The sequence below is a fragment of the Dendropsophus ebraccatus genome, chromosome 10 (assembly GCF_027789765.1).
Source record: "Dendropsophus ebraccatus isolate aDenEbr1 chromosome 10, aDenEbr1.pat, whole genome shotgun sequence".
NCBI classification, from domain to species: Eukaryota; Metazoa; Chordata; class Amphibia; order Anura; family Hylidae; genus Dendropsophus; species Dendropsophus ebraccatus.
In genome coordinates, this window is record NC_091463.1 from 19,538,815 (window position 1) to 19,565,513 (window position 26,699).

General features: G+C 45.7%; 1 protein-coding gene across 1 annotated transcript in view; it reads right to left on the reverse strand.

The window, feature by feature from the left end:
* The window catches only part of LOC138766164 (ficolin-1-like), an 18,157-nt gene extending 1,899 nt beyond the window's left edge, over positions 1–16,258 (reverse strand). Inside the window, exons 1-7 of the mRNA XM_069943547.1 lie at positions 16,189–16,258; positions 15,280–15,393; positions 14,705–14,758; positions 2,396–2,431; positions 1,439–1,465; positions 937–1,064; positions 706–835 (exon numbers count right to left, since the gene is read on the reverse strand). Of these exons, the coding sequence (XP_069799648.1) occupies positions 706–835; positions 937–1,064; positions 1,439–1,465; positions 2,396–2,431; positions 14,705–14,758; positions 15,280–15,393; positions 16,189–16,258 (559 nt within the window). The remainder of the gene's footprint in view (positions 1–705; positions 836–936; positions 1,065–1,438; positions 1,466–2,395; positions 2,432–14,704; positions 14,759–15,279; positions 15,394–16,188) is intronic.
* Positions 16,259–26,699: the final 10,441 nt, after the last annotated feature.

Below are 26,699 nucleotides of genomic sequence, written 5' to 3' on the forward strand. Positions count from 1 at the left end.
GGGCTAGTGCAACATCCCTGCTGATTGAATGTGTTCAGGGCATCATGGGAAAGTGCTTTTCCCGCCCAGAACACTTCCTGCTTTCTAAAATGGCGACTGGCATTTTAGAAAGCAAGAAAAAAATAAATAAATTCAAAGTGGACCGGACTCCCAACCGGATCCCATACCGGCCGAACCAGTTCGCTCATCTCTAATCGTTACCAATGTCCTTGCAGCCCTTTAAAACATCACACTTTACCTGGTTGCAGGTCTTCTCCTTCTCCAGGTCCCGCGCGCAGCAGCAGCTTCGGAGCGGCCTGTCTGAGCTGACAGACTGCTCAGCAAATCACTGGCCGGGACCGCCATGGCCAGTGATTGGCTGAGCGGTCTGTCAGCTCAGACAGGCCGCTCTGAAGCTGCTGCTGCGCACAGGACCAGGAGAAGGAGCGCAGGAGAAGACCTGCAGCCTGGACAGGTAAAGTATGATGTTTTTAAATCATCGGTTGCCCGCCGCGCACCGCTATTCCACAAAGCGTTGCGCAGTCAGTGCCTGATGATTTTAGGTTTGCACCTAAATAAACGATCAGCCGATGACACGATCATCGGCTGATCGTTGTCTCTACTCCACGGACCGATAATCCGCTGAATCGGCCCGATTCGCCCGATTATCGCTCTGTGGAATAGGCCCCTTAGTCATGTAAAGTAGATACGACAGCCAGCCCTCACCTGATGATGTCAGCATATGGAGATTGTCATTTCCCAACCAAAACTCATTGAGACGGCTGCCAAACCCCTTCTTGTATGAATCCCAGTCACAGAAAAAGTCCACAGAGCCATCCCAGCGCCTCTGGAAAACCTGAACACCATACAGTTATATTTACATATACATCGTAAGGCTATACAGTTATATATTCTATATGTCCAAGGCATTATGATACAGAATAGGAGAGCACTTACGATCCAGCCTCCCCCGTCAGTATGGAGGTCACACAGGACCCTCAGAGGCTTCTGCCCCGCTGGGTATATGGTGTACCAGTCACTTAGCACCTCACCCTGCTCAAGTAACTCCTTGCAGTTTTTTGCAGCTGTGAGGAAGAGACAGAGGATGAGTATATACCGTATACACCAGCTTATCAGTAATACCAGTAACAATATAATACTAAATTAATTTCCATAGAACTTGCAATCTGATGTTACAAGACATCTATCTGATGCCACCTAATCCCTGATCAGCAGTTACTTCAGGCTTTCCCACTGGGGAAACTATATATACTGGGGGGGGCGACCTCTATACCTACTAGGGGGCAGCTCTATTTACAGGGGCATCACAATACCTACTGGGGCAACTCTATAGCTACTAGGGGGCAGCTGTACCTGCTGTGGGTAACCATACTGACTGGGGCAACCTTTCACCCCTGAATATGCCCATCATCTTCCTCAAATAGGTTTGCCAACTTACCATACACAGAATCAGCCCCAGAGTCTCCTTTTTCTCCTGTTTTAAAGAAAAAACTTTTTACTATATGTCACTATATATATTGTCTATTCATGACACAGACTGCAAGACACACTTAAAGGGAATCTGTCACTAGGTTTTTGCTGCCTTAAATGAGGGCAGTATAAACTAGTGACAGAAATGCTGAACAGATTAGTGTGTTACTTACATTATTTTGTTCAGCCGTTCTCCTAATATGCAGGGGAATAGGATTCTTGCCGTACCCTTCCTCTTGCTCTCCAGCTGCTGATTGACAGTTGGCGTCCTATACACAGCATGGATAAATAGCTGCGAATGAGCAGATGGGCGGAGTTTGCTGCTGCTCATGAATATCCAGGACTACTGAGCTCACACACATAATGGAGAGGACTACTTATTGTCCATGTTATCTGAAGAATATCTCTGAATCAGCTGCACAGAACAATGTAAGTGATACATCATTCTGTTCAGCTTCTCAGTCACTAGTTTATGCTACACTGAGATAGGACGGCATCCACCTACTGACAGAGTCTCTTTAATCTAATTCTTTAGGGTAACACTTTGGTCCTGTTCAACCTTCTCACTTGGATGTTTTGTGGGTCCAAATCGCCATGTCTATCAATGAGCACAGATCCGCATGCACCCACTCAATATACTGTATATATCCTATATAGCACACTGGCAATGATTCCATGCTCTGTACCAATCTCATATCCATACATATCTATGTATATTCTGCCACATCACATTCTCCTGCTGGAGGTGATATTGATCCGTAGGCGTCTTTTTTCCCTACACACAAGAATTGGTCGGATTTATCAGTTGCCCACAGCAGCCAATCAGATTCCAGCTCTCATATATCTGAGCTATCTGATTGGCTGATCCAATTTCTCTAGTTTTTAGAAATGGCCCCTAATGTATTGGAATTACTACACAATTTACCTTTTTGCCCCTTTTCGCCTTTGGAGCCTTCAGCACCTAAATCACAGCAAAAAAATAATAAAAAATTACATTATCAAAGAACAAACATCATTCTATTCAGAAAATAACCAGAATAAATGAGCGTACAGACCACACATCATTTTTAGCTGCAGTTTTCATTAAAAAGTAATCTGGCTGTGATGGGATTATAGTCCATAAAGGGGGTTATCCAGGTTTAAAAAAAACATTACTTCTTTAAAAAACAAAACAAAAAAAAACTATACCTGTTCTTAGGTTGTTTAGTTGTGTATGGTATTACAGTTCGGCTCCATTTACTTCAATTGAATTAAGCTGTAATACCATTCACATACTGAGGACAAAAGTGGCGCTGTTTCTTCCAGAATAGAGCAAGTTTTTCTAATCCTTAGTTCAGTCTTCTGGTGTCAACAGCCTTAGCAGATGGAGACCCCAGTTTGTGGCGGACCCTTACCAACCAGACCAAATCTCTTCATATTCAGATTCTATGTGGTTACCTACCCACTACACCCGGGGGTCCGAGCTTTCCTGTGTCGCCCTGTAGACCCATTTCTCCTAAAAAAAAAAAGTCTATTAGTAAAGTGTCCAAATTTCCAATTTTTACATAATTTTCCACATGGTTTGCCAACTCAGCCACATATCTAAATGGCGCCTATTCTGACGTAATAGCTCATTGTCATATAACTCACATGACCGATTATTTTAGTGTCGTAATCCCATTATTATTTAGGGTTCACCTGGATTGAATATAGAACTATGGTGATCTAAGTATCAATAATGCAGTAGGTTGGCCGGGTATTGTGATCAGCCCCTTCTTATCCAATCACCTGCGATACGGTAATAGCTAGAGGAAGGGAAGAGTCCAACCTCCTATATATCACTCCGGTGTATGAATAGTATAGATTAGATTGATTATTTTATAACCTGACATGTTACCATACTAACCTAACCTTACATTATATCAACCGATCCCTTTTACCTCTTTCTCCAGGTGATCCAGCTTCGCCTTTATGTCCAGGAGATCCAGGAAAGCCCGGACACCCTCTCAGGATGGTCAGCTTGTCAGAGTCTCGGATTCCTATAACCTTCACATCTGTGTCCAAACATATAGAAGACAATACATGGTAGAGAAGAAAAGAGTTTATAAATAGCTATTAGCATGGGCTCTGCTATTTCACTTCTAAAAGGGGTACTCTTTTTAACAGGGACAAAAAATTGTATTTAAGTCAAAAGGTGTCAGAAAATTATACAGATTTGTAAATTATAGTACTTATGAGCTGATGTTTGTCCTGCAGGAAGTGGTGTATTCGTTCCAGTCTGACACAGTGCTCTCTGCTGCCATCTCTGTCCAAGCTGTTCAGAGCAGTAGCAAATACCCATAGAAAACCTCTCCTGCTCTGGACAGTTCCTGACATTGACAGAGGTGGCAGCAGAGAGCACTGTGTCAGACTGGAAAGAATACACCACTTCCTGCAGGACATACAGCAGCTGATAAGTACTGGAAGGCTTTCCCTTGAGCTCACAGACTCCCAGCGGTCACATGATGGCACACAAAGCCTCCATCTCTTCCCGTTATCAGGAAGCGGACTATAAATTACTCTCTGGTTAGTATTGAATTCCCTGTAGGCTTCATGCTATAGGACCACAAGCAAACCCTATGTGCTGGAGGTGCGGCTCCTCTGTGGGGTCATTCCTCCAAATTTTTAAGACTGTCCCAGGCTCAGGACCTTCTGGGCATCTGGTCCTTCTGATCTGCAGCACTCAACACTGTGGAATTTGTGCCTGGATTCTCTCCGCCCCTCAGGGGTAGCCTCTTACTTTTATATTGCTTCCTCATTACTAGCTCTCACTTTTATTTTTTCCTTCCCCCTTTAATTTTTCTCCCTGTATTCTGGTCCTTATGGACCAAATTAAAATTACAAAATGTCAATAATCTTCTGGTGAATGGGACCAAAGCTGCAGTGTGTGAATTCACCCTAAAAATAGGAAGGACTCACCTGGACAGGGATCGTCAGCGCCAGAGAAGGCGGCCGCCATAAAGATCCCAGCGAACCAGGAAAGCCACATTATAGCTTCTTGGTCTCAGATCCCTCAGCAAGATCCTGTCGTGTGAGGGGCAAGTCTTCTTATAGATTCCTCCTTGTTTCAGCCCCTCCTCTGATTATTCCGTCATTAAGAGATACAGAACACAAGACCGAACCATATCCAGATAATAGATATCATTCTTCTCACATGATCCCGAACGATGTAGGAGAAAGTGGAAATAGTCTGTTCTTAAAGGGGTTGTTCACCAAAAAATTATTCTTTTAAATCAACTGGTGGCAGAGATTTGTAATTTACTTGTATTAAAAAAATCTCATCTTCCAGTACTTATCAGCTGCTGAATGTCTTGCACTAAGTGGTGCATTCTTCGCAGTCTGACCCAGTGCTCTCTGCTGCCACCTCTGTCCATGTCAGGAACTGTCCAGAGCAGGAGCAAATCTCCATAGCAAACCTCTCCTGCTCTCCAGACTGGAAAGAATACACCACTTCCTGCAGGACATTAGCAGCTGATAAGTACTGGAAGACTTGAGATGTAAATCACAAATCTTTGGCCTTTTATGGCACCAGTACATATGAAAGAATTTTTTTTTAGTGAACAACCACTTTAAAGGGGGGTCGTGACTGCTCTCCTAACATGTCGGCTGTACATTCTCCATAAGATAATAGAGCTGGGACACAGTTCCTTAGAATGCTGCAGAGTGGTGGTCCTCAGTTAATCCTCCTAGAACTGTAATAACAACTATATGGTCTGTGTCACTACACACGCTCACACCGCCAGCACTGACTGTATAGTCTCAGAGTATGTAGTGACGAGGTCCACTGACAGGACAGGTCAATTTATTCACACACTTCCAGGAGGAATAACAGAGGAGCAGCGAAACAGCAAGCTTTAGGAAAATATACTCCAGAATTTACTAAAAAGACTTACAGTCAGAGCTTTATAACAGACATGATGGCATTACTGCTTGCTTGCTATTGCAGTGTCCCATTGCACACTTGTTATTCTACTTAGTGGTTATTGAAAATGGCACCCTCTATGTCAGGGGTCCTCAACTGGCGGACCGCGGTCCGAACCCGGACCGCGGAGGCCAGCTGTCCGGACCCCTGGTCAGACCTCCTAGCCGCCCCGGATCCGGCCCCAATGTGTCCCGCTTCCCGCCGCACTGCCTCCCGCCCCATAGGCGTACTGTCCTTAGGTTGCAGTACGCCTGTGGGGCTGGGGGCAGTGCCGGTCCGGCCCCCGGCTGATGCGCGCTCTCTGGGGATGTCCCGGGGATTCCCCAGCAGAGCGCACATCAGTGACCTCAGTGTACGCTGCCGGCCTGAACTTCCGGGAAGTGCCGGCAGCGTACACTGAGGTCACTGATGTGCGCTCTGCTGGGGAATCCCCGGGACATCGCGTATCAGCCGGGGCCGGACCAGGAGGAAAAAAGAAGACAGGTGCGGCGGGGGATCGAGGTGCTAGGTGAGTTGTGTGTTTTTGTTTTTTTCTTGTCTCGGGGTCATGTATAAGGGGAGAGCGCACAGGGGGCTATATACTACTGGGGGAAGCTCACAAAGGGGCTATATACTACAGGGGGAGAGCACAGGGGGCTATATACTACAGGGGGAGAGCACAGGGGGCTATATACTACAGGGGGGTGAGCACAGGGGGCTATATGCTACAGGGGTAAGCACAGGGGGCTGAATGCTACAGGGTGAGAGGTCACAGGGGGGCTATATACTACAGGGGTGAGAGGTCACAGGGGGGCTATATACTACAGGGGTGAGCACAGTGGGCTATATACTACAGGGGGAGAGAGCACAGGGGGGGCTATATACTACTGGGGGAGAGAGCACAGGGGGATTTATACTACTGGGGGAGAGCTCACAGGGGGCTATATACTACTGGGGGAGAGCTCACAGGGAGGCTATATACTACCGGGGGAGCAACAGGGGGGGGCTATATACTATTGGGGGAGAGCTCACAGGGGGCTATATACTACTGGGGGAGCAACAGGGGGGCTATATACTACTGGGGGAGCAACAGAGGGGCTACATACTACTGGGGGAAAGCTCACAGGGGGCTATATACTACAGGGGGAGAGGTCACAGGGAGGCTATATACTACTGGGGAGAGAGCACAGGGGGGCTATATACTACTGGGGGAGAGAGCACAGGGGGCTATATACTACTGGGGGAGGGCTCACAGGGAGGCTATATACTACTAGGGGAGCAACAGGGGGGGTTTATATACTACTAGGGCAGTCACCCCCTTTGTACTGGGGGGTGGTGAGAGAGAGAAAATGCCAGTTTTCCCGATAATAAGCATTAATTCTGTATGTAAATAGTTGAACCTTTGTGAAAAGTAACAAACACGTTTCCTACTGATGTTCAGCTTGGACCTTCACCTGACTATAGACCCCGGTAAGTGGACCTTCATGAAAAGTTGTTGAGTACCCCTGCTCTATGTTCTTCACTTTGAACCATGCGTGTGTTATCTTATATACTGCCATCTAATGGTCATTCTGGGGTAAGACTGTAAGCAGGGAGCAATGTACCTGTGTTGAAGTTTAGTTTTCTCAGGGATAAGTTTGTAAAAAGCAGAAGGTCCCTTGCTTAACCGGCCTTCCTCAGGACTCAGAGAGGAAATCCTGCTAAAGTTTTTGCCAAAGACTGTCTGTATTTGGATTTTATGATTCAAAATGAGTAAAGAAAAGTGTATACTGGCTGTGCCTGGTGTCATATTCCTCGCTACATCAGGCCATGTTCTATGTTCCATGGACATGTATATAACATGGATTATGGCCGGATGCAGCGCAGTGAGCGCAAAACATCTGTTGCCAGTAAGTGAAGACGTGTCTGCTGAATCAATATGTTCAAGACTGGTGGGTGCCCAAGGTCTTTTCTTCTCCATTGACTGTATTGACATGGATTATAGAGTGTGAATGTGCCCCATTATAAGGCCCACAGAGTCAGCGACCACTCTTGGGCTATGTTTGTGGAGAATGAGCTGTCCAGTGACTCTGTCACATGTTTTTGCTTGTTAATGCTAAAAGTATATATAAATATATTGCAGTCAAGAACATATACTAATTGCATATAGAATGCAGAGTTCCACAGACATTTCCATTGTCTTTCACATGTCTAGACCATCAGCTGACACCGTAACCTTCTGATCACCCTGCAGCTGCTGCTTATATAACTGGAACCTTTTTATGTGAAACTCCTTGGTTAGCTAGGACTAGCATCCCCATCGTCCACATCAGCCTTATGAGAATCTACAGTACAGCTTTCTCCTTTTTAGGTACCTATGACCTCTCCATTGGAGTTGTACTTCAATATCTGATCAGCTCAGCTCTCATTCATATCAAGGCCACTGAGCAATAAACAGAGCTGACTTCTTCCAGCAGAGAATGGACGTCAAAGGGGCCTAACTACTATTTGGATGCACACAGGAGGCCTAAATACTATATGGAGACAGAGGGGCCTAACTACTATATGGGGAGACAGAGGGGCCTAACTACTATATGGGGAGACAGAGGGGCCTAACTACTATATGGGGAGACAGAGGGGCCTAACTACTATATGGGGACACAGAGGGGCCTAACTACTATATGGGGACACAGAGGGGCCTAACAACTATATGGGGACACAGAGGGGCCTAACTACTATATGGGGACACAGAGGAGCTTAACAACTATATGGGGACACAGAGGGGCCTAACAACTATATTAGGAAACAGAGGGGCCTAACAACTATATCAGGAAACAGAGGGGCCTAACAACTATATGGATGCACAAAGAAGGTCTATCTACTATATGGGGAGACAGAGGGGCCTAATAACTATACAGAGAGACAGTGGGGCCTAATTACTATATGGGTAGACAGAGGGGCCTAACAACTATATGGGGACACAGAGGGGTCTAACAACTATATGGGGACACAGGGGGGCCTAACAACTATATGAATGCACAGAGAAGGTCTATATACTATATGGGGAGACAGAGGGGCCTAATTACTATATGGGAGACAGAGGGGCCTAACAACTATATGGGGAGACAGAGGGGCCTAATTACTATATGGAGAGACAGAGGGTCCTAACTACTATATGGGGACACAGAGGGGGTTCTATAGAGTTCTATACTAAAATCCATCAGCCTGCATCAGCCTCAGGGAGTAACAACTTACCTCTCCCCGTGCCAGTGGTGAGTGGCAGACCGTCTGCGGGACCCCTACCAGGCTCCTGGATCTCACTGATTGGCTGAGCGGCCAGTCCATCAGCCGGGACAGGCATTTTCCCTGTGACTTCATCACAACTCACATCACAGAAGTCCGGCCTCAGCCAATTTCTTACAGGTGACAGTAGCAGGGGAGAGAGTAACAATTAAGCATTGCTGACCTTCCCCCATGCTCGTGATACGCCATCTGACCGACCTCAGACCCCCGCCGACTCGGGGGAAAATGCCTGTCCCGGTTGATGGACAGCCCGCTCAGCCAATCAGTGACTGGATGATGTCAGCATATGGAGATTGTCATTTCCCAACCAAAACTCATTCAGACGGCTGCCAAACCCCTTCTTGTATGAGTTCCAGTCACGGAAAAAGTCCACAGAGCCATCCCAGCGCCTCTGGAAAACCTGAACACCATACAGTTATATTTACACATACATACACCATATAGCTAAACAGATATATATTGTATATGTCCACAAGATTAGGATATAGAATAGGAGAGCACTTACGATCCAGCCTCCCCTGTCAGTATGGAGGTCACACAGGACCCTCAGAGGCTTCTGCCCCGCTGGGTATATGGTGTACCAGTCACTTAGGACCTCACCCTGCTCCAGTAACTCCTTGCAGTTTTTTTGCAGCTGTGAGGAAGAGACAGAGTATGAGTATATACTGTATACACCAGCTCCGCAGTAATACCAGCAACAATACAATACCAAATAGATTTCCAGTGTACATGTAATGATGTAACCAGGGGCCTCCATAGACCTTGTGTCAAATCTGTTGATTGAAGACACCTATCTGCTGCCAACTAATCCCTGATCAGCATTTACCTCAGGTAACCATAGGGGCAACGCTACACATACTGGGGGGAAACGATACCTACTGGGGCAACTCTATAGCTACTAGGGGGCAGCTGTACCTGCTGTGGGTAACCATACTGACTGGGGCAGCCTTTTGCCCCTGAATATGCCCATCATCTCCCTCAAATAGGTTTGCCAACTTACCATACACAGAATCTGCCCCAGAGTCTCCTTTTTCTCCTGTTTTGAAGAAAAGATTTTTTACTATATGTCATTGTATATCGTCTATTCATGACACGGACTGCAAAATACACTTAAAGGGAATCTGTTACTAGGTTTTTGCTGCCTTAAATAGGGGCAGTATAAACTAGTGACAGAAATGCTGAACAGATTAGTGTATTACTTACATCATTCTGTTCAGCCGTTCTCCTAATATGAAGGAGAATTGAATTCTTGCCACATCCCCTCCCCCCTGCAGCTGCTGATTGACAGTTGGCTGCATATACACAGCATAGATAGATAAATGCCAATCAGCAGCTGGTGTGCGGAGTTTTCTGCTGCTCATGAATATCCAGGACTACTGGGCTCATGCACATAATGGAGAGGACTACTTATGGTCCATGTTACCAAGGAGTATATCTCTGAATCAGGTGCACAGAACAATGTAAGGGATATATCGTTCTGTTCAGCTTCTCAGTCACTAGTTTATGCTACCCTGAGATAGGACACCATTAACCTACTGACAGAGTCTCTTTAATGTAATGTTTTGTGGGGGAAAAAAAATCACAATTTCTATCAATGAGCACAGACCCACATGCACCCACTCAGGGCCGCCATCAGGGCAGTATTGGCGGTACAGCTGTAAGGGGCTCGGGCTAAAACTAGCATCCAGGGGGGCCCGGCAGTCCAGCCTACGTGTGTGTAAGCTCCTGTTAGCTGTACCGCACAGGCAGGAAGACACAGGGCCTCCTCCTCACTCTCCCAGGGCCCCCTCCTCTTCCTCACTCCCCCGGGACCCTCCCCCGCCCCACACAACCTTCTCTGGCAGCTTTCTCCTGTGCTGCGATGTCGGAGGAGAAGGGGGAGGGGCCCGGAGCCGCTGTGTGAGGACCAGGAGGAAAACAGGAAGCACGTGGGTCCTGGAGCTTCCCAGCAAGTAAGTGTAGATGTGTGTGTAATCATGTGTGCTGGGGGGGATGATGTGTGCATGTGTGCTGGGGGGGGATGATGTGTGCTGGGGGGATGATGATGTGTGCATGTGTGCTGGGGGGATGATGTGTGCTGGGGGGATGATGTGTGCTGGGGGGATGATGTGTGCTGGGGGGATGATGTGTTCTGGGGGGGATGATGTGTGCTGGGGGGGATAATGTGTGCTGGGGGGGATGATGTGTGCTGGGGGGGATAATGTGTGCTGGGGGATGATGTGTGCTGGGGGGATGATGTGTGCTGGGGGGGATGATGTGTGCTGGGGGGATGATGTGTTCTGGGGGGGATGATGTGTGCTGGGGGGGATAATGTGTGCTGGGGGGGATGATGTGTGCTGGGGGGGATAATGTGTGGTGGGGGATGATGTGTGCTGGGGGGATGATGTGTGCTGGGGGGGATGATGTGTGCTGGGGGGGATGATGTGTGCTGGGGGGATGATGTGTGCATGTGTGCTGGGGGGATGATGTGTGCTGGGGGGGATGATGTGTGCTGGGGGGGATGATGTGTGCTGGGGGGATGATGTGTGCTGGGGGGATGATGTGTGCTGGGGGGGATGATGTGTGCTGGGGGGATGATGTGTGCATGTGTGCTGGGGGGATGATGTGTGCTGGGGGGGATGATGTGTGCTGGGGGGGATGTGTGCTGGGGGATGTGTGCTGGGGGGATGATGTGTGCTGCGGGGATGATGTGTTCTGGGGGGGATGATGTGTGCTGGGGGGGATAATGTGTGCTGGGGGGGATGATGTGTGCTGGGGGGGATAATGTGTGGTGGGGGATGATGTGTGCTGGGGGGATGATGTGTGCTGGGGGGGATGATGTGTGCTGGGGGGGATGATGTGTTCTGGGGGGATGATGTGTGCTGGGGGGGATAATGTGTGCTGGGGGGATGATGTGTGCTGGGGGGGATGATGTGTGCTGGGGGGATGATGTGTGCTGGGGGGGATGATGTGTGCATGTGTGCTGGGGGGGATGATGTGTGCTGGGGGGGGGATGATGTGTGCTGGGGGGGATTATGTGTGCTGGGGGGGGATGATGTGTGCTGGGGGGGGGATGATGTGTGCTGGGGGGGATTATGTGTGCTGGGGGGGGATGATGTGTGCTGGGGGGGATGATGTGTGCTGGGGGGATGATGTGTGCTGGGGGGATGATCTGTGCTGGGGGGATGATGTGTGCATGTGTGCTGAGGGGATGATGTGTGCTGGGGGGATGATGTGTGCTGGGGGGATGATGTGTGCTGGGGGGGATGTGTGCATGTGTGCTGGGGGGATGATGTGTGCTGGGGGGATGATGTGTGCTGGGGGGGATGTGTGCTGGGGGGATGATGTGTGCTGGGGGGATGATGTGTGCATGTGTGCTGGGGGGATGATGTGTGCTGGGGGGGATGATGGGCGCTGGGGGAGATGATGTGTGCATGTGTGCTGGGGGGATGATGTGTGCTGGGGGGGATAATGTGTGCTGGGGGGATGATGTGTGCTGGGGGGATGATGTGTGCTGGGGGGATGATGTGTGCTGGAAGGATGATGTGTGCTGGAAGGATGATGTGTGCATGTGTGCTGGGGGGATGATGTGTGCTGGGGGGGTGATGTGTGCTGGGGGGGATGATGTGTGCTGGGGGGATAATGTGTGCTGGGGGGATGATGTGTGCTGGGGGGGATGTGTGCTGGGGGGATGATGTGTGCATGTGTGCTGGGGGGATGATGTGTGCTGGGGGGATGATGTGTGCTGGGGGGGATGATGTGTGCTGGAAGGATGATGTGTGCTGGGGGGGATAATGTGTGCTGGAAGGATGATGTGTGCATGTGTGCTGGAAGGATGATGTGTGCTGGAAGGATGATGTGTGCTGGAAGGATGATGTGTGCTGCGGGGATGATGTGTGCATGTGTGCTGGAAGGATGATGTGTGCTGGGGGAATGATGTGTGCTGGGGGGGATGATGTGTGCTGGGGGGATGATATGGGCTGGGGGGATGATGTGTGCATGTGTGCTGGGGGGGATGATGTGTGCTGGGAGGGACGATGTGTGCTGGGGGGTGATGTGTGCTGGGAGGGACGATGTGTGCTGGGGGGGTGATGTGTGCTGGGAGGGACGATGTGTGCTGGGGGGGATGATGGGCGCTGGGGGAGATGATGTGTGCATGTGTGCTGGGGGGATGATGTGTGCTGGGGGGATGATGTGTGCTGGGGGGATGATGTGTGCTGGAAGGATGATGTGTGCTGGAAGGATGATGTGTGCTGCGGGGATGATGTGTGCATGTGTGCTGGAAGGATGATGTGTGCTGGGGGGATGATGTGGGCTGGGGGGATGATGTGTGCATGTGTGCTGGGGGGATGATGTGTGCTGGGGGGGTGATGTGTGCTGGGGGGGATGATGTGTGCTGGGGGGGATAATGTGTGCTGGGGGGATGATGTGTGCTGGGGGGGATGTGTGCTGGGGGGATGATGTGTGCATGTGTGCTGGGGGGATGATGTGTGCTGGGGGGGGATGATGTGTGCTGGAAGGATGATGTGTGCTGGGGGGGGATAATGTGTGCCGGGGGGGATAATGTGTGCTGGGGGGATGATGTGTGCTGGAAGGATGATGTGTGCTGCGGGGATGATGTGTGCATGTGTGCTGGAAGGATGATGTGTGCTGGGGGAATGATGTGTGCTGGGGGGATGATATGGGCTGGGGGGATGATGTGTGCATGTGTGCTGGGGGGATGATGTGTGCTGGGGGGTGATGTGTGCTGGGAGGGACGATGTGTGCTGGGGGGGTGATGTGTGCTGGGAGGGACGATGTGTGCTGGGGGGATGATGTGTGCTGGGGGGATGATGTGTGCTGGGGGGGTGATGTGTGCTGGGAGGGACGATGTGTGCTGGGGGGATGATGTGTGCTGGGGGGGGAATAATGTGTGCTGGGGGGGGTGATGTGTGCTGGGGGGGGGGGGGGTGCAATCCCTGCACCCTGTCTGCCCCCACATCCCAGCAGTATTATTTGGTACCAATGCGTAGACATATTTTGTGGCCATGTGTAGGGGGCTTGTGCTCCTGATCTTTTAAGACCCCAGCAACACTCCTCTCAGACCACCTTCTTTATTTAGCTATGACTGTGTAGTGGTTTAATGTCTAAGCACTTGGGGCCCCACTTTTAAATTGTGCCCAGGGCCACATTTGACCTAAAACCGACCCTGGCCCTTGGGTTCCATAGTTTTTATTTAAATTAATAGTGCACGGAACTTGGCTGGCGTGGGATGTATCCAAAGAGACCCAGCTTTCCAGAATTATCCCAAAGCCACCCAGTTACTTCAAAGACATCAGTCAAAAATATGTCCCATGTTTTTTTGTTAATGGGGGGGCCCAGACACTCCGGCTGTATGGGGCCCCGAAATTTCTGATGGTGGCCCTGCACCCACTCACATATACTGTACATATATTATTTATAGCATACTGATTCCATGATTCCATGCCCTGTACCAATCTCATATCCATACATATCTATGTCTATTCTGCCACATCCCATTCTCCTGCTGGAGGTGATATTGATCTGTGGGTGTCTTTTTTCCCTACATACAAGAAGTGGGGAGATTTTTAAAAAACTATACAATAGAAAAGAAGATCCGTTACCCACAGGAGCCAATCAGGAGAATTGGGCAGATTTATCAGTTGCCCACAGCAGCCAATCAGGTTCCAGCTCTCATATATCTGAGTTATCTGATTGGCTGATCCACTTTCCCTAGGTTTTATACATGGCCCCAATGTATTGGAATTACTACACAATTTACCTTTTTGCCCCTTTTTGCCTTTGAAGCCTTTAGCACCTAAATCAGAGCAAAAAAAAATAAAAAATAAAAAATAAATATATAAAAAAGTTATCTGACTGCGATGGTATTCCACAAGAATGGAGCCGTATTTTTCTAATCCTTAGTTCAGTCTTCTGGTGTCAACCACCTCAGCAGAAGGAGGCCTCAATCTTCCAGTATGTGGTGGACCCTTACCAACCAGACCAAATCTCTTCATATTCAACTTCTATGTAATCTGATACTTTATCACTTACCCCTTACACCCGGGGGTCCAAGCTTTCCTGCGACGCCCTGTAGACCCTTCTCTCCTAAAAAAAAAAGTCTGATTATAGTTACATTTATCACATATGAGGACATCACTACAATAGGCCTATTAGTAAAGTGTCCAAGTTTCCCATAGGAAATTATTTCCAATTTTTCCATAATTCTCTTCAAAATTTGCCAACTTAGCCACATACCTACATGTATTATAAGAAACCAAAGAAAAATGGCGCCTATTTGGCTCATTGTCACTGGGTGGACCATAAGAGCCAAAATAGTTTGGTCTCACATAACTGCACATGTTAGTATCAGTATTAGGGTTTCTTCCTGGATTTCTCACGGTTCACCTGTACTGACTATAGAACTATGGTGATCTAAGTATCAGTAATCCGGTAGGTGGTCCAGGTACTGTGATCAGCCCCTTCTTCTCCGATCACCTGCAATACTGTAATAGGGAAGGGACGAGTCCAACCTCCTACCTATCACTCCAGTGCATGAATAGTGTGTAGATTACACTTATGTTACTATACTAACCTAACCTTACATTATATCAACCGATTCCTTTTACCTCTTTCTCCAGGTGATCCAGCTTCGCCTTTTTGTCCAGGAGATCCAGGAAAGCCCGGACACCCTCTGAGGATGGTCAGCTTGTCAGAGTCTCCGATTCCTATAACCTTCACATCTGTGTCCAAACATGGAGAAGACAATACATGGTGGAGAAGAAAACAGTTTATAAATACCTAGTAGCATGGGCTATACTGTTTCTTATGCCTCCCTCTTGGGACATGCTGTGAGTGGTGGGACCGGCCTTGGTGCCCCTGCCGGGTTCCAGGATCTCGGTGCTGCACATGCCACAACCCGGGGGGGATGGTGGGATGCCGCGCCAGCCACTGATTAGCTGAACGGCCAGTCCATCGGCCGGGAAGGGGATTTTCCTCCCAGTCGTGACGTCATCACAACATGGGGGGAAATGCCTTCTGACGGGGTCCTAAGGCCCCTCACCATGGTCATGGGGAGAGGTAAGTTCCTACTAAATTCCCCATGGCTGGCTGCCGGGTTTTATTAATGGTCGGACTTCTCCTTTAACCATATCTCAGAGAATTTGGAGCATAAGAATTACTAGAAGAAACAGAAGAGTATAAGAATTCATCATTTGATGTCCGGGTGGTCGTCATAAAAAAATTCTCCTCCTAATATTCTATTCAATCACCTCTGTGCACCTTTAAAAAAATGATCATTCTCTGGGGAAGCTTGGTGCATACTTTTGCATGTGATGGTGTGTACAATAACTTGTGCAGCTCACAGAATTGTATCTGTCCAGGTTCTTTTTGGCTGCTACTAATCAGTGTATATATATATATATATATATATATATATATATATATATATATATATATTCCATACGTTTCAGTGCATAAATTTCTACAATTTCTAATCTGCAGTGTGTGAATTCACCCTAAATATAGAAAGGACTCACCTGGACAGGAATCGTCAGCATTGGAGAAGGCGGCCCCCATAAAGATCCCAGTGAGCCAGGAAAGCCACATTATAGCTTCTTGGTCTCAGATCCCTCAGAAAGATCCCGGGGTGTGAGGGGCAAGTCTTCTTATAAATTCCTCCTTGTCTGAGACCCTCCTCTGCTTATTCAGTCATTAGGAAATACAAAACACAAGACCGAACCATATCCAGATAATAGATATCATTCTTCTCACATGATCCCGAACGATGGAGAAGAAAGTGGAAATAGTTTGTTCTTAAAGGGGGTTGTGAATGCTCTCCCAACCTGTCGGCTATACATTCTCCATAGGATAATAGAGCTGGGACACGGTTCCTTAGGACGCTGCAGAGTTGTGGTCCTCAGTTAAACCTCTGGCAACCTCTATGTTCATCGCTTTGATCCATGAATTTCCTTGTGGTTCCACGATATGTTATGCTTATATCTATGTGCCTATTGAGAATTTTTCTGCAATCTAGGAGGCATTGTGTGGTAAGAATGTAGGCGGTAGCAATGTACTTGTGTTGAAATGTAGTTTTCTCAGTGAGAAGGTTGTAAAAAGCAGGAGGTCCCTTTGCTCGATCGGCCTTCTTGTTAAAGGTTTTGCCAAAGATTGTATTTGCATATTATAAACTGAGTAAAGAAAAGTGTGTTCTGGCTGTGCCTGGTGTTTTATTCCTTACTACATCAGAGCACCCCAACCTCCACCATGCCTGACACCCCCATAGCCAAAGCTACTCTTGTGGCACCCCTGTGCAGTTGGCATTGAATGGGCACTTCCTAACCAGTAAGTACTATGTAGAGAGGAGGAAAAGTGGGTCCCAGGCTCCACCACAACAGCAGTGATGGGTGATCATGCCCTGGCCTGGGGTTGCTAGTGTGGTCGCTGTCTTGTACTCGGCCGGTGATGTTGTGTTGTTATTTGTGACGCCAGTACTATAGTAATACACAGGTGTGATGTTGGTATCTGTTTTGGCAGGTACGTTGTCCCCAAATGGTCGTAACCTCCGGGAATGTAGCGGGTCCCTTGGGCACTTGTCACAGCAACCTGGAGTGGTAGTAGACCCACCTGGGATGTTGGTACTGCTACCCACAGAAAAGGGGAAAAATAACCCAAGGTGGACAGTGGACGGTGGACGGTGTGTGGGTGTGGGCTCGGGGGCAGATATATGATTTCGTACAAAAATAGAACATTTTACTGTATAACGTTACAGGTGAACAGTGCACTCAATACAGGTAGTGCTAATCTTGACAAAGGTGGTTGCTGACAGTAGAATAAACCAGTACTTTTAGGAGTAAGTGCTTGTTAGAAGTAAGTGCTTGATGAAGAGAAAGAAGAGGAGAGGAGTTCCAGGGGAAGGGTAGCAGAATGTGTTGGTGAAGGTGCGGCGGAGTAATGAGCACAGATTGCAGCACTTAAACAAGAATATAACTTTACTTAAAGGACAACTCCCATGAAAAACTTTTTCCCAGTAATTGCAGCACATTACAAAGATATATAACTCTGTAATGTGCTTCAATCACCTATCTGTCTCCCTTCCCTGTCTTTTCCCCCCTGAACCCCCCAGCAGGAAGTGTAGGAAACTCACACATACCTAATTACTGTCGTCACCAGGCTGCTCTCTCAGCTCCTTCTTGTGACGATAAGTCATCAGCAGGAGCGCTGCTCTAGCTCCTTTTACACCAGCCTCCCCCTCCCCTGCCTTGTCAGGTGACTCAGCTTGCTCAGCTCCGATTAGCTGAACAACTGCAAGCCATCTGAGTCATGTCACTTGCTTATCTTCTCTAAGTGACATGACTCCTTCACTCAGCAGTCCAGCAGGAGGGGGTCCTGTAGCTGGCTATGTGCTGGGAGTCAGTCAGAGAGAAGATAAGCAAGTGACATGACTCAGATGGCTTGCAGTTATTCAGCCAATCGGAGCTGAGCAAGCTGAGTCACCTGACAAGGCAGGGGAGGGGGAGGCTGGTGTAACAGGAGCTAGCCCCATCCTCCTGCTGATGACTCATCGTCACAAGCAGGAGCTGAGAGCAGCCTGGTGACGACAGTAATTAGGTATGTGTGAGTTTCCTACACTTCCTGGTGGGGTGTGGAGGGGGGAAAAGACAGGGAAGGGAGGCAGATAGGTGATTGAAGCACATTACAGTTATATAACTGGGAAAAAGTTTTTCATGGGACTTGTTCTTTAATACAGCTTAATATTTTTCAGTTGCAAGTGGGCCAAAAATGATCGCAAGCTATACAATGTCCTTTCTCTTGATGGACAACACAGAACTTTTAGCTTGGAGGGCAGATGGTAGAGTTTAAAGTGTCACTGTCGTGACATTTTGTTTTGAAGAAATCAATAGTCCAGGCGATTTTAAGAAACTTTGTCATTGGGTTTATTAGCCGGTAAATGCATTTTTAGGCTAGGTTCACACTATGTAACTGTGCGGCTGTATTTTTTATGCGGCTGTAAATGTGCGGATGAAACTACGGCTGTGGGAAAAAATAGACATGCGGCTGAAAACATACGGTCATTTACTTGGAAATCTGGTTCAACTAAAAATAACAAATAAAATCTTAAGAAAGTGATGCAAACACCTCTGGATGCATCTGGGAGCAGGGAAACAGTTTACATGAATCGCTATTACCGGGGTTTGCGATCCTCTGCAGTATGCTGATGCCGATGTCTCTCATGGTTAATATATTGAATTAATAAAACACATTTTCATTGTAATAAAGTCCCTTTCATTGTTCAATAATTAAATTTAAACGATTCCATCATTATGCAATTAAATATACTGTTAAAATAAATATATATATAAATAAATGTATATTTATATATATATATATTTATTTTTTTACAGTATATTTAATTGCATAATGATGGATTCGTTAGAATTAAATTATTGAACAACGAAACTGATTTTATTACAACGAAAATGTGTTTTATTAATTAAATATTAATTAGTACAGGAAGCTCCAGTAAGCCGTTAATTCATATTGCCGGCAAAAGAGCTTTCTGTACTAATCAACACTTTACTTTAATGAAAACATCAAATGTTTCTTCTAATTATGTTATCACAATAGCATTATTAGAAGAAACATTTAGAATTATATGTGCACTCAGCTGATTGGCTGTTCGGCTGAGCGCACATATAATTAGCGGGTCCGCAGTACAGTGACTTCATTGTGCTGCGGACCAGCGAAGAGGACACATCGGGGTGAGTATAGAGCTCTCCCCACCCCCTCCCCTGCACTGCACCCCTCCCAGCAAGGAAGGGGGGTCACTTAACCCCTTCCTTGCTGGGATGGGTGCAGTCTGACATCAGTCTGGCCCCCAAGGGGTTAAGGGGGATGCTTAACCAGGCTGCTGTCATTTGGTTTTTAACCTGGCTGGTTATAAAAATAGGGGGGACCCTATGCGTTTTTTTTAAAATAAATAAATTATAAAAAAAAAACGCATAGGGTCCCCACTATTTTTATAACCAGCCGGGTTAAAAACCAAACGACAGCAGCCTGGTAACACCAGGGTGGGAAGAGCCATTGTTTTAGGCCCTCCCCAGCCTAAATCTTACCAGCCTGCTGCCGCCCGGTCCAGGAGCGCCAATTTTGACGCTCCGGGACCACTGGCACCCGGCTCTTCCCAGTACCCCTGGTGGCATTGGGTACTGGGGTAATAATAGGGGGTTAGTGTTAGCCATTTTATACCCGCTAACACTAGGCCCCAACTTAGTAATGGATTCCATCTATTAGACGGCTTCCACTACTAAGTCTATAAAGTAAAGAAATAAAGACAAGACACAAGTTAAAAAAAATTTTTATTCAAATAAAAACACCCCCACACCCCTCATTGACCATTTTATTAAAAAAAAACAACAAACAACCGCTGGTCATCGACGTAGTCCACGGAATCCGATGTAATCCACTGGATACCGATATCTGAAAAACAAAAAGGGAGAAACACACAAAAAAACACACAAACAGGAGCACAACACCCATCATTGTGAGCGGTGTTGTGCTCCTTACAGTATGCAGCATCTTTACAGATCGCTGCTTACAGTCTGGCCCCCAAGGGGTTAAGGGAGGATGTATTGTATCCCCCTTAACCCCTTGGGGGCCAGACTGATGTCAGACTGCACCCATCCCAGCAAGGAAGGGGTTAAGTGACCCCCCTTCCTTGCTGGGAGGGGTCCAGTGCTGGGGAGGGGCTGGGGAGAGCTCTATACTCACCCCGATGTGTCCTCTTCGCTGGTCCGCAGCACAATGAAGTCACTGTCCTGCGGACCGGCTAATTATATGTGCGCTCAGCCGAACAGCCAATCAGCTGAGCGCACATATAATTCTAAATGTTTCTTCTAATAATGCTATTGTGATAACATAATTAGAAGAAATATTTGATGTTTTCATTAAAGTAAAGTGATGATTAGTACAGAATGCTCTTTTGCCAGCAATATGAATTAACGGCTTATAGAGCTTCCTGTACTAATTAATATTTAATTAATAAAACACATTTTCGTTTAAATAAAATCAGTTTCGTTGTTGAATAATTTAATTCTAACGAATCCATTATTGTGCAATTAAATATACTGTCAAAAAATAAATATATATATAAATATACATTTATTTATATATATATTTATTTTAACAGTATATTTAATTGCAAAATGATGGATTCGTTAGAATTAAATTATTGAACAACGAAAGGGACTTTATTACAAAGAAAATGTGTTTTATTAATTTAATATATTAACTATTAGAGGCATCGGCATTCGGCATCATTGCCGGCTATTTTTGAAGTACTCCGTACGGACCGCCTGTCAATCCACGGCCGCATTTCCAGCCGCAAACAATGGTCTTGTTCATTTTTTACGGGTCCGTTTACGATAGGGCAGTAGATTCATATATAGTGTGCACTGTGCAGCCGTATATCGTATACTTTCCAGCGTACGCATGAACCACCAAAAATACCGCCGCACAATTACAGCCGCAAATACAGCCGCACAGTTACATAGTGTGAACCTAGCCTGAACATGAAAAAGCAGTTTAAAGCTCTCCCCCCTGTCTTCATTGTTCTCCTATAGAGAGAGCTCAATATAAGACCAAAACATGGCAAGAAAGAGTTAATCTACGAATACCTCACCCTGTATCTCCTCTGACAGTCACCAGGACCGCTCTGACCTCTGATTACAGCTGTCACCCAGCTCCATGCCTGTAATCCCTTTGTTCTCGGCTTTCTGCTGCCGGCTAACTCCCTCCTTCCTCCTCCCCCCTCCCCTCTCTATAGGAACAGACAGAGTATGACTCATGCAACAAGTCCCAATTTCCTGATTTTTTGCAGTGGATGGAAAAGAGGAGAGGAGGGGGGGACCTGGGAAAAGTCTTTTTAAATGCAGATAATGGCATATTTGGTTAATAAACCCAATTACAAAGTTTCTTAAAATCGCCTGGACTATTGATTTCTGCAAAAAAATAAAATAAAAAATAATAATACGACAGTGACTCTTTAATAAGTAGGATAAGAAGGTGTAGCTAAATTGAGTTGCTTAAGGGACTGTCTTGGAGGCCTTGCCTAAGTAGTGCAGTACTCTGCCGAGATAACTGGTAGTGACTTTTTATAGAAAGAAGACTCTTGTATTCGTGGTTAGGTTAGGACAAGTACATAGAAGAAGACCACCTTATGCCGAACAAGTCAAGCAAGTGTCAGTGTTTGGTAGTACAAGTCCCAGGTTTGAATGACTGGGTGAAGCTAAGTTAAGATAAGATAACCCTTTAATAGTCCCACCATGGGGAAATTCAGTGTGTTACAGCAGCATAGATATTACAAATACAAAACCTCTCAACCTCTAACCTCTCAAGGTTCCCAGAGTTGGCCGAGCAGTTCTCAATGGAGTACTTCAGCTTATGCTATTTGCTCCACTGCAGACTAATTCTGACTATTTTCTGTGATCCCTGGCCTAGGCAACGTTGAACCCAGGTGACAGTTACCCCACCTTTAGGTTTAGCACTGCATAGTTATTTCTCTCACAACCTTCAACAAAACAGAGTGTGACATGTGACAAAGATACCTTTTTACAGGTAGAATACAGGACCTAGCGGCATACCTGTATCGGGACATTTCAATTGGTGACAGATAAGTCGATTTTTTTTACTCTTTTACCCTAGCCTGGCCACTGAAAAAAAAAAGGAAAGAAATTTTCTAAAAAAAAAACCTGTAATGGTCAAACAGCCACAGTATAATTTTCAATGTAACTTAACATGGATTATAGAGTGTGAATGTGCCCCATTATAAGGCGTCAGCGACCACTCTTGGGCTTTGTTTGTGGAGAATGAGCTGGTCCTATGTTTTTGCTTGTTAATGCTACAACTGTGTATAAATAGATTGCAGTAAAAAAACATATAGTAATTCCATATAGAATGCAGAGTTCCACTGATATTTCCATTGTCTTTCACATGTCTAGACCATCAGCTGACACTGTAACCTTCTGATCACCCTGCAGCTGCTGCTTATATAACAGGAACCTTTTTATGTGAAAAGGTTATTGAAGTACTACCCCAATGGAGAGGTCATAGGTACCTAAAAAGGAGAGACCTGTACTGTAGATTCTCAGAAGGCTGATGAATTCGAACGATAATCGTACGTGTAAACGCGGCGAACGATCGAAAAATCGTTCATTTTGATCTTTTAACATGTTCATAAATCGCCAAAAATCGCCCGAAAGTTCTGTGTAAACAGTCGTCGCACGATAGTCTGGCCACGCGCCGCCCGCAGCCCCGCCAGGCCCCCCAATCGCAGCCCGGCCCCCCGCTCATCCGCAGCCCCCTGCGCCGGCTCGATCGCCACCCCCGCCGCCGCTCCGATTGCCCCCCCCCCGCTCCGATCGCTGACGCCACTTCGATCGCCCCCACCACCGCGGCCCGCAACCATACGTTACCTGCTCCGCGCAGCAGGTTTTCCGACATCCCCGGCTCCCATCTTCAGCGCATTGATTGGCTGAAGAGATGAGCCAAATCAGATTGGATCTACCAGTGTATACCAGACCCCTGAAGAAGCTTTGTCTCTCCTAGAGAATTTGAGAGACCCGACTTCTGCTACTCCTCCTGGGGATAAGAACAAGAGACGACGTCTTGATAGTCCTACATCTCCTTCAGCAGATATGGAGTGATGAACTATACTGACTAACATGTCTAAGAGTCATCATCTTACTTCAGATATTTATTTATATCTCCTATTCCTTTATATTCCATCATTTTCTCCCTTTGCTTATGCTCCTCCTATTCTACTATGACTTCCTAAGGTTTCACCTTAAAGAAGGAGTTTTCCTTTACCAAATTAGTCATGGCATTTGTTTACTTGTACAAATCCTGCCTGAATAGGAAAATGTATAGGAAGAGATATTGCTATGTAGTATTATTGATATTAGCGAGTTACGTTTTCTCGCCATGTTTCTATTTGTTTTCTATTTCTTCTTTTTCTTGTATCTTTCTATTTTCTCACCAGGCTATATGCCCGCTCGGAGTCAGCGAATACTCCGTATGTTTCTGTGTGAAAAAAGTGAAGTCTTATACCAACTTTCTTTCGCTTATTTAGTTGTAAGATTTAGATATATAGCAATATTATTGCTATACTGCTCTCTATATATTATGTAAGGTTTTTTTCAGTTGCTCTCGGGTCTAATTGTAACATGAGTCTCTCATCTATATTTTTCTTATCCCTACTACTGCTGTGTGCTCTTGGGGTGCCTGCCTCTTATCACTTCATCCGCTCCTGGCTTTTATGAATCGTTTCTTGGAATGTAAAAGGTTTGCGCTCTCCTTCCAAAAGAGCGCTCATCCTTAAACACCTTAGAAGACCGGGAGCGGATGTAGCGTTATTACAGGAATCTCATTTGTCTGAATCAGATTATGTTAGAATGAAAAGTTTTTGGGTAGGTGAAGTCTTTCGATCTCCTGCTGAAAATGGGAAGCGTGGTGTGGTAACTCTTATTCATAGAAATGTTGTCCACTCTATTGTTTCTCAAACCTCAGACTCAGAAGGGAGATTTCACCACATGGTTTTGGATACTCCATCTGGACATATAAGCTTATATAATGTTTATAATAACAGACGAGCTCCATTTTTCCAACACTTAGAATCGTCCCTTCTTCAAGATGGTGAATCCAAAATGATAGTAGGAGGTGACCTCAATACAGTTTTACACCCGCATGAAGATAGGAAACGTTCCACTCCTCTGACAAGGAATTCTCCTCCTCCTGAATTATTTTTAACAAATGTGTTATCTAGTACTCATCTAGTGGATTCCTGGCGTCATCTTCATCCTGAAGAAAGAGAATTTTCTTTTTTCTCACATTCTCAGATGGCTTGGTCCAGACTTGACTATATGTTAGTCTCACAGGGAGCCTTGAGCCTACTAGATGACTTTCATAAATGATATGGTTATATCTGACCATTCTCCGATTACTTTAACCCTACGTGATTCTTACCCTAAAGGAACAGACATTATTTGGAGATTCCCAGCAGTTTTAGCTTCAGATGAAGTCTTCAAAAATCTTCTTAAAAAATGGTGGTCACAGTTTTGCGACACTAATTCGCAACATACCACAACTCCTATACTGTTCTGGGAAACTGCCAAAGCTGTACTAAGGGGCAATATAATCTCATCTCTCTGCACGTAAAAAAGAAGCGACCACCTCTTACAATACTCTTACTACTAAACTTCGTAATGCGTACACTACCTTCTTATCTTTACCTTCTGAACAAAATAAATCCCTTTGGTGTATAGCAAAAAAGGAATTTGAATTAGCTCAAGAAAAACGTAATAATTTATATAAAGATCACTATTTTTCTCATCTTTATAAATATGGTAATAAAACAGGAAAATTATTAGCTAACTTAGCAAAGAGTAAACGCCCTATTTCCCATATAAAAATATGAAAGATCATAATGGTTTATTACATTCTGATCCAAAAACTATTTCTAATATTCTTCAAAAATTTTACCGATCCCTTTACTCTTCTGATCTTATAGATCCTTTAGCGGGTCAACAGTTTCTCCAGTCTCTGAATCTTCCCAAATTGGATGAATCTTCTCTGGCATCATTAAATGCCCCTATCTCTCCTGAGGATATCTCTAAAACAATATCTTCCCTTCATAATAATAAAACACCAGGGCCAGATGGATTTAGTGGAGAATTTTATGAAGTTCTAAATACTGATCTGGTTCCAACTCTCCAAAAAGTATATCAACATATAATAGATAATAAATGCATGTTACCTTCAGGGGAAATGGCCTATATTAGATTACTCCATAAACAAGGGAAAGACCCACAACTTTCATCCTCATATCGGCCTATTTCTCTTATAAATCAAGATTTAAAAATTCTTACGAAAATTATGGCTGACCAAGTTGGCTTTATAAAGGGCCGCTCAGCGATAACTCATATTAGGACAGTTCTAACCGTACAGGAAGTAGTACGACGGAGGGAAAATCCAAACCATTCACCAGGACTGCTTGCCTTAGACGCTGAAAAGGCATTTGATAATCTTAACTGGGAATGGATGGATATGACCCTCTCTCGTTACGGCATTACAGGACCTTTTAAAGATCTTATCTCTACCATATACAATAACCCAATAGCTCGCATTCATACACCTGGATTCTTGTCTGACACTTTCCCAATCCTTAAAGGAACCAGACAAGGTTGCCCAATGTCCCCCCTTCTTTTTGATTTAGCATTAGAGCCCTTAATTAGATTTCTTCTCCTCACACCTGAATTTAAAGGCATTCAAGTAGGCAATGAAGAAGTACGTATAGCTTGCTTCGCTGATGACACCTTATTATTCCTAGAAAATCCCACATCACACATCCCTGGTGTTTTAAAAATCTTGAAAAACTTTGGCTCATTTTCTGGTTTTAAAATTAATATTACTAAAAGCCAATTGTTACCCTTAATACCACACTTGGCTCCCCATATTTACCCTGAAGGTATAGGTATAGCAAAACAACACCTTTTATATTTAGGAATTAAAATTGGACATACCCCTTCTTCTCTCTACTCATTAAATTATATCCCAATCTTCCATAAAATAGAACAAGAACTTGATAGGTGGAAAAATTTACCCCTTTCAATCTTCAATCTTCAGTCATTTGCTAAATTATTGTATCCCTTACAAATGATCCCCTTACTACTAAAACATAAGGATATTTCTCGACTCAGATCAGCCTTTACCAAATTTATTTGGAGGTCAAAACGACCAAGAATAGCATATGATACTCTCAGCCTCCCCAAACATAAAGGTGGTGCTCAATTACCTAATATCAGATTCTATAATTTGGCCTCCATTTTCAGACACATCAGAGACAGGATTAACGGTACTTCTTTCTTTTCTAATTATTCCTTGGAGTCTGCTCTTTCTTCTCCTTGGCCTTTGGCTTCGCTTCTTCACTTCTCTATTTCAGAACTACCCTCACATTTAAAACACAATGTTATTATGGCTGATACCGTGGCCACAT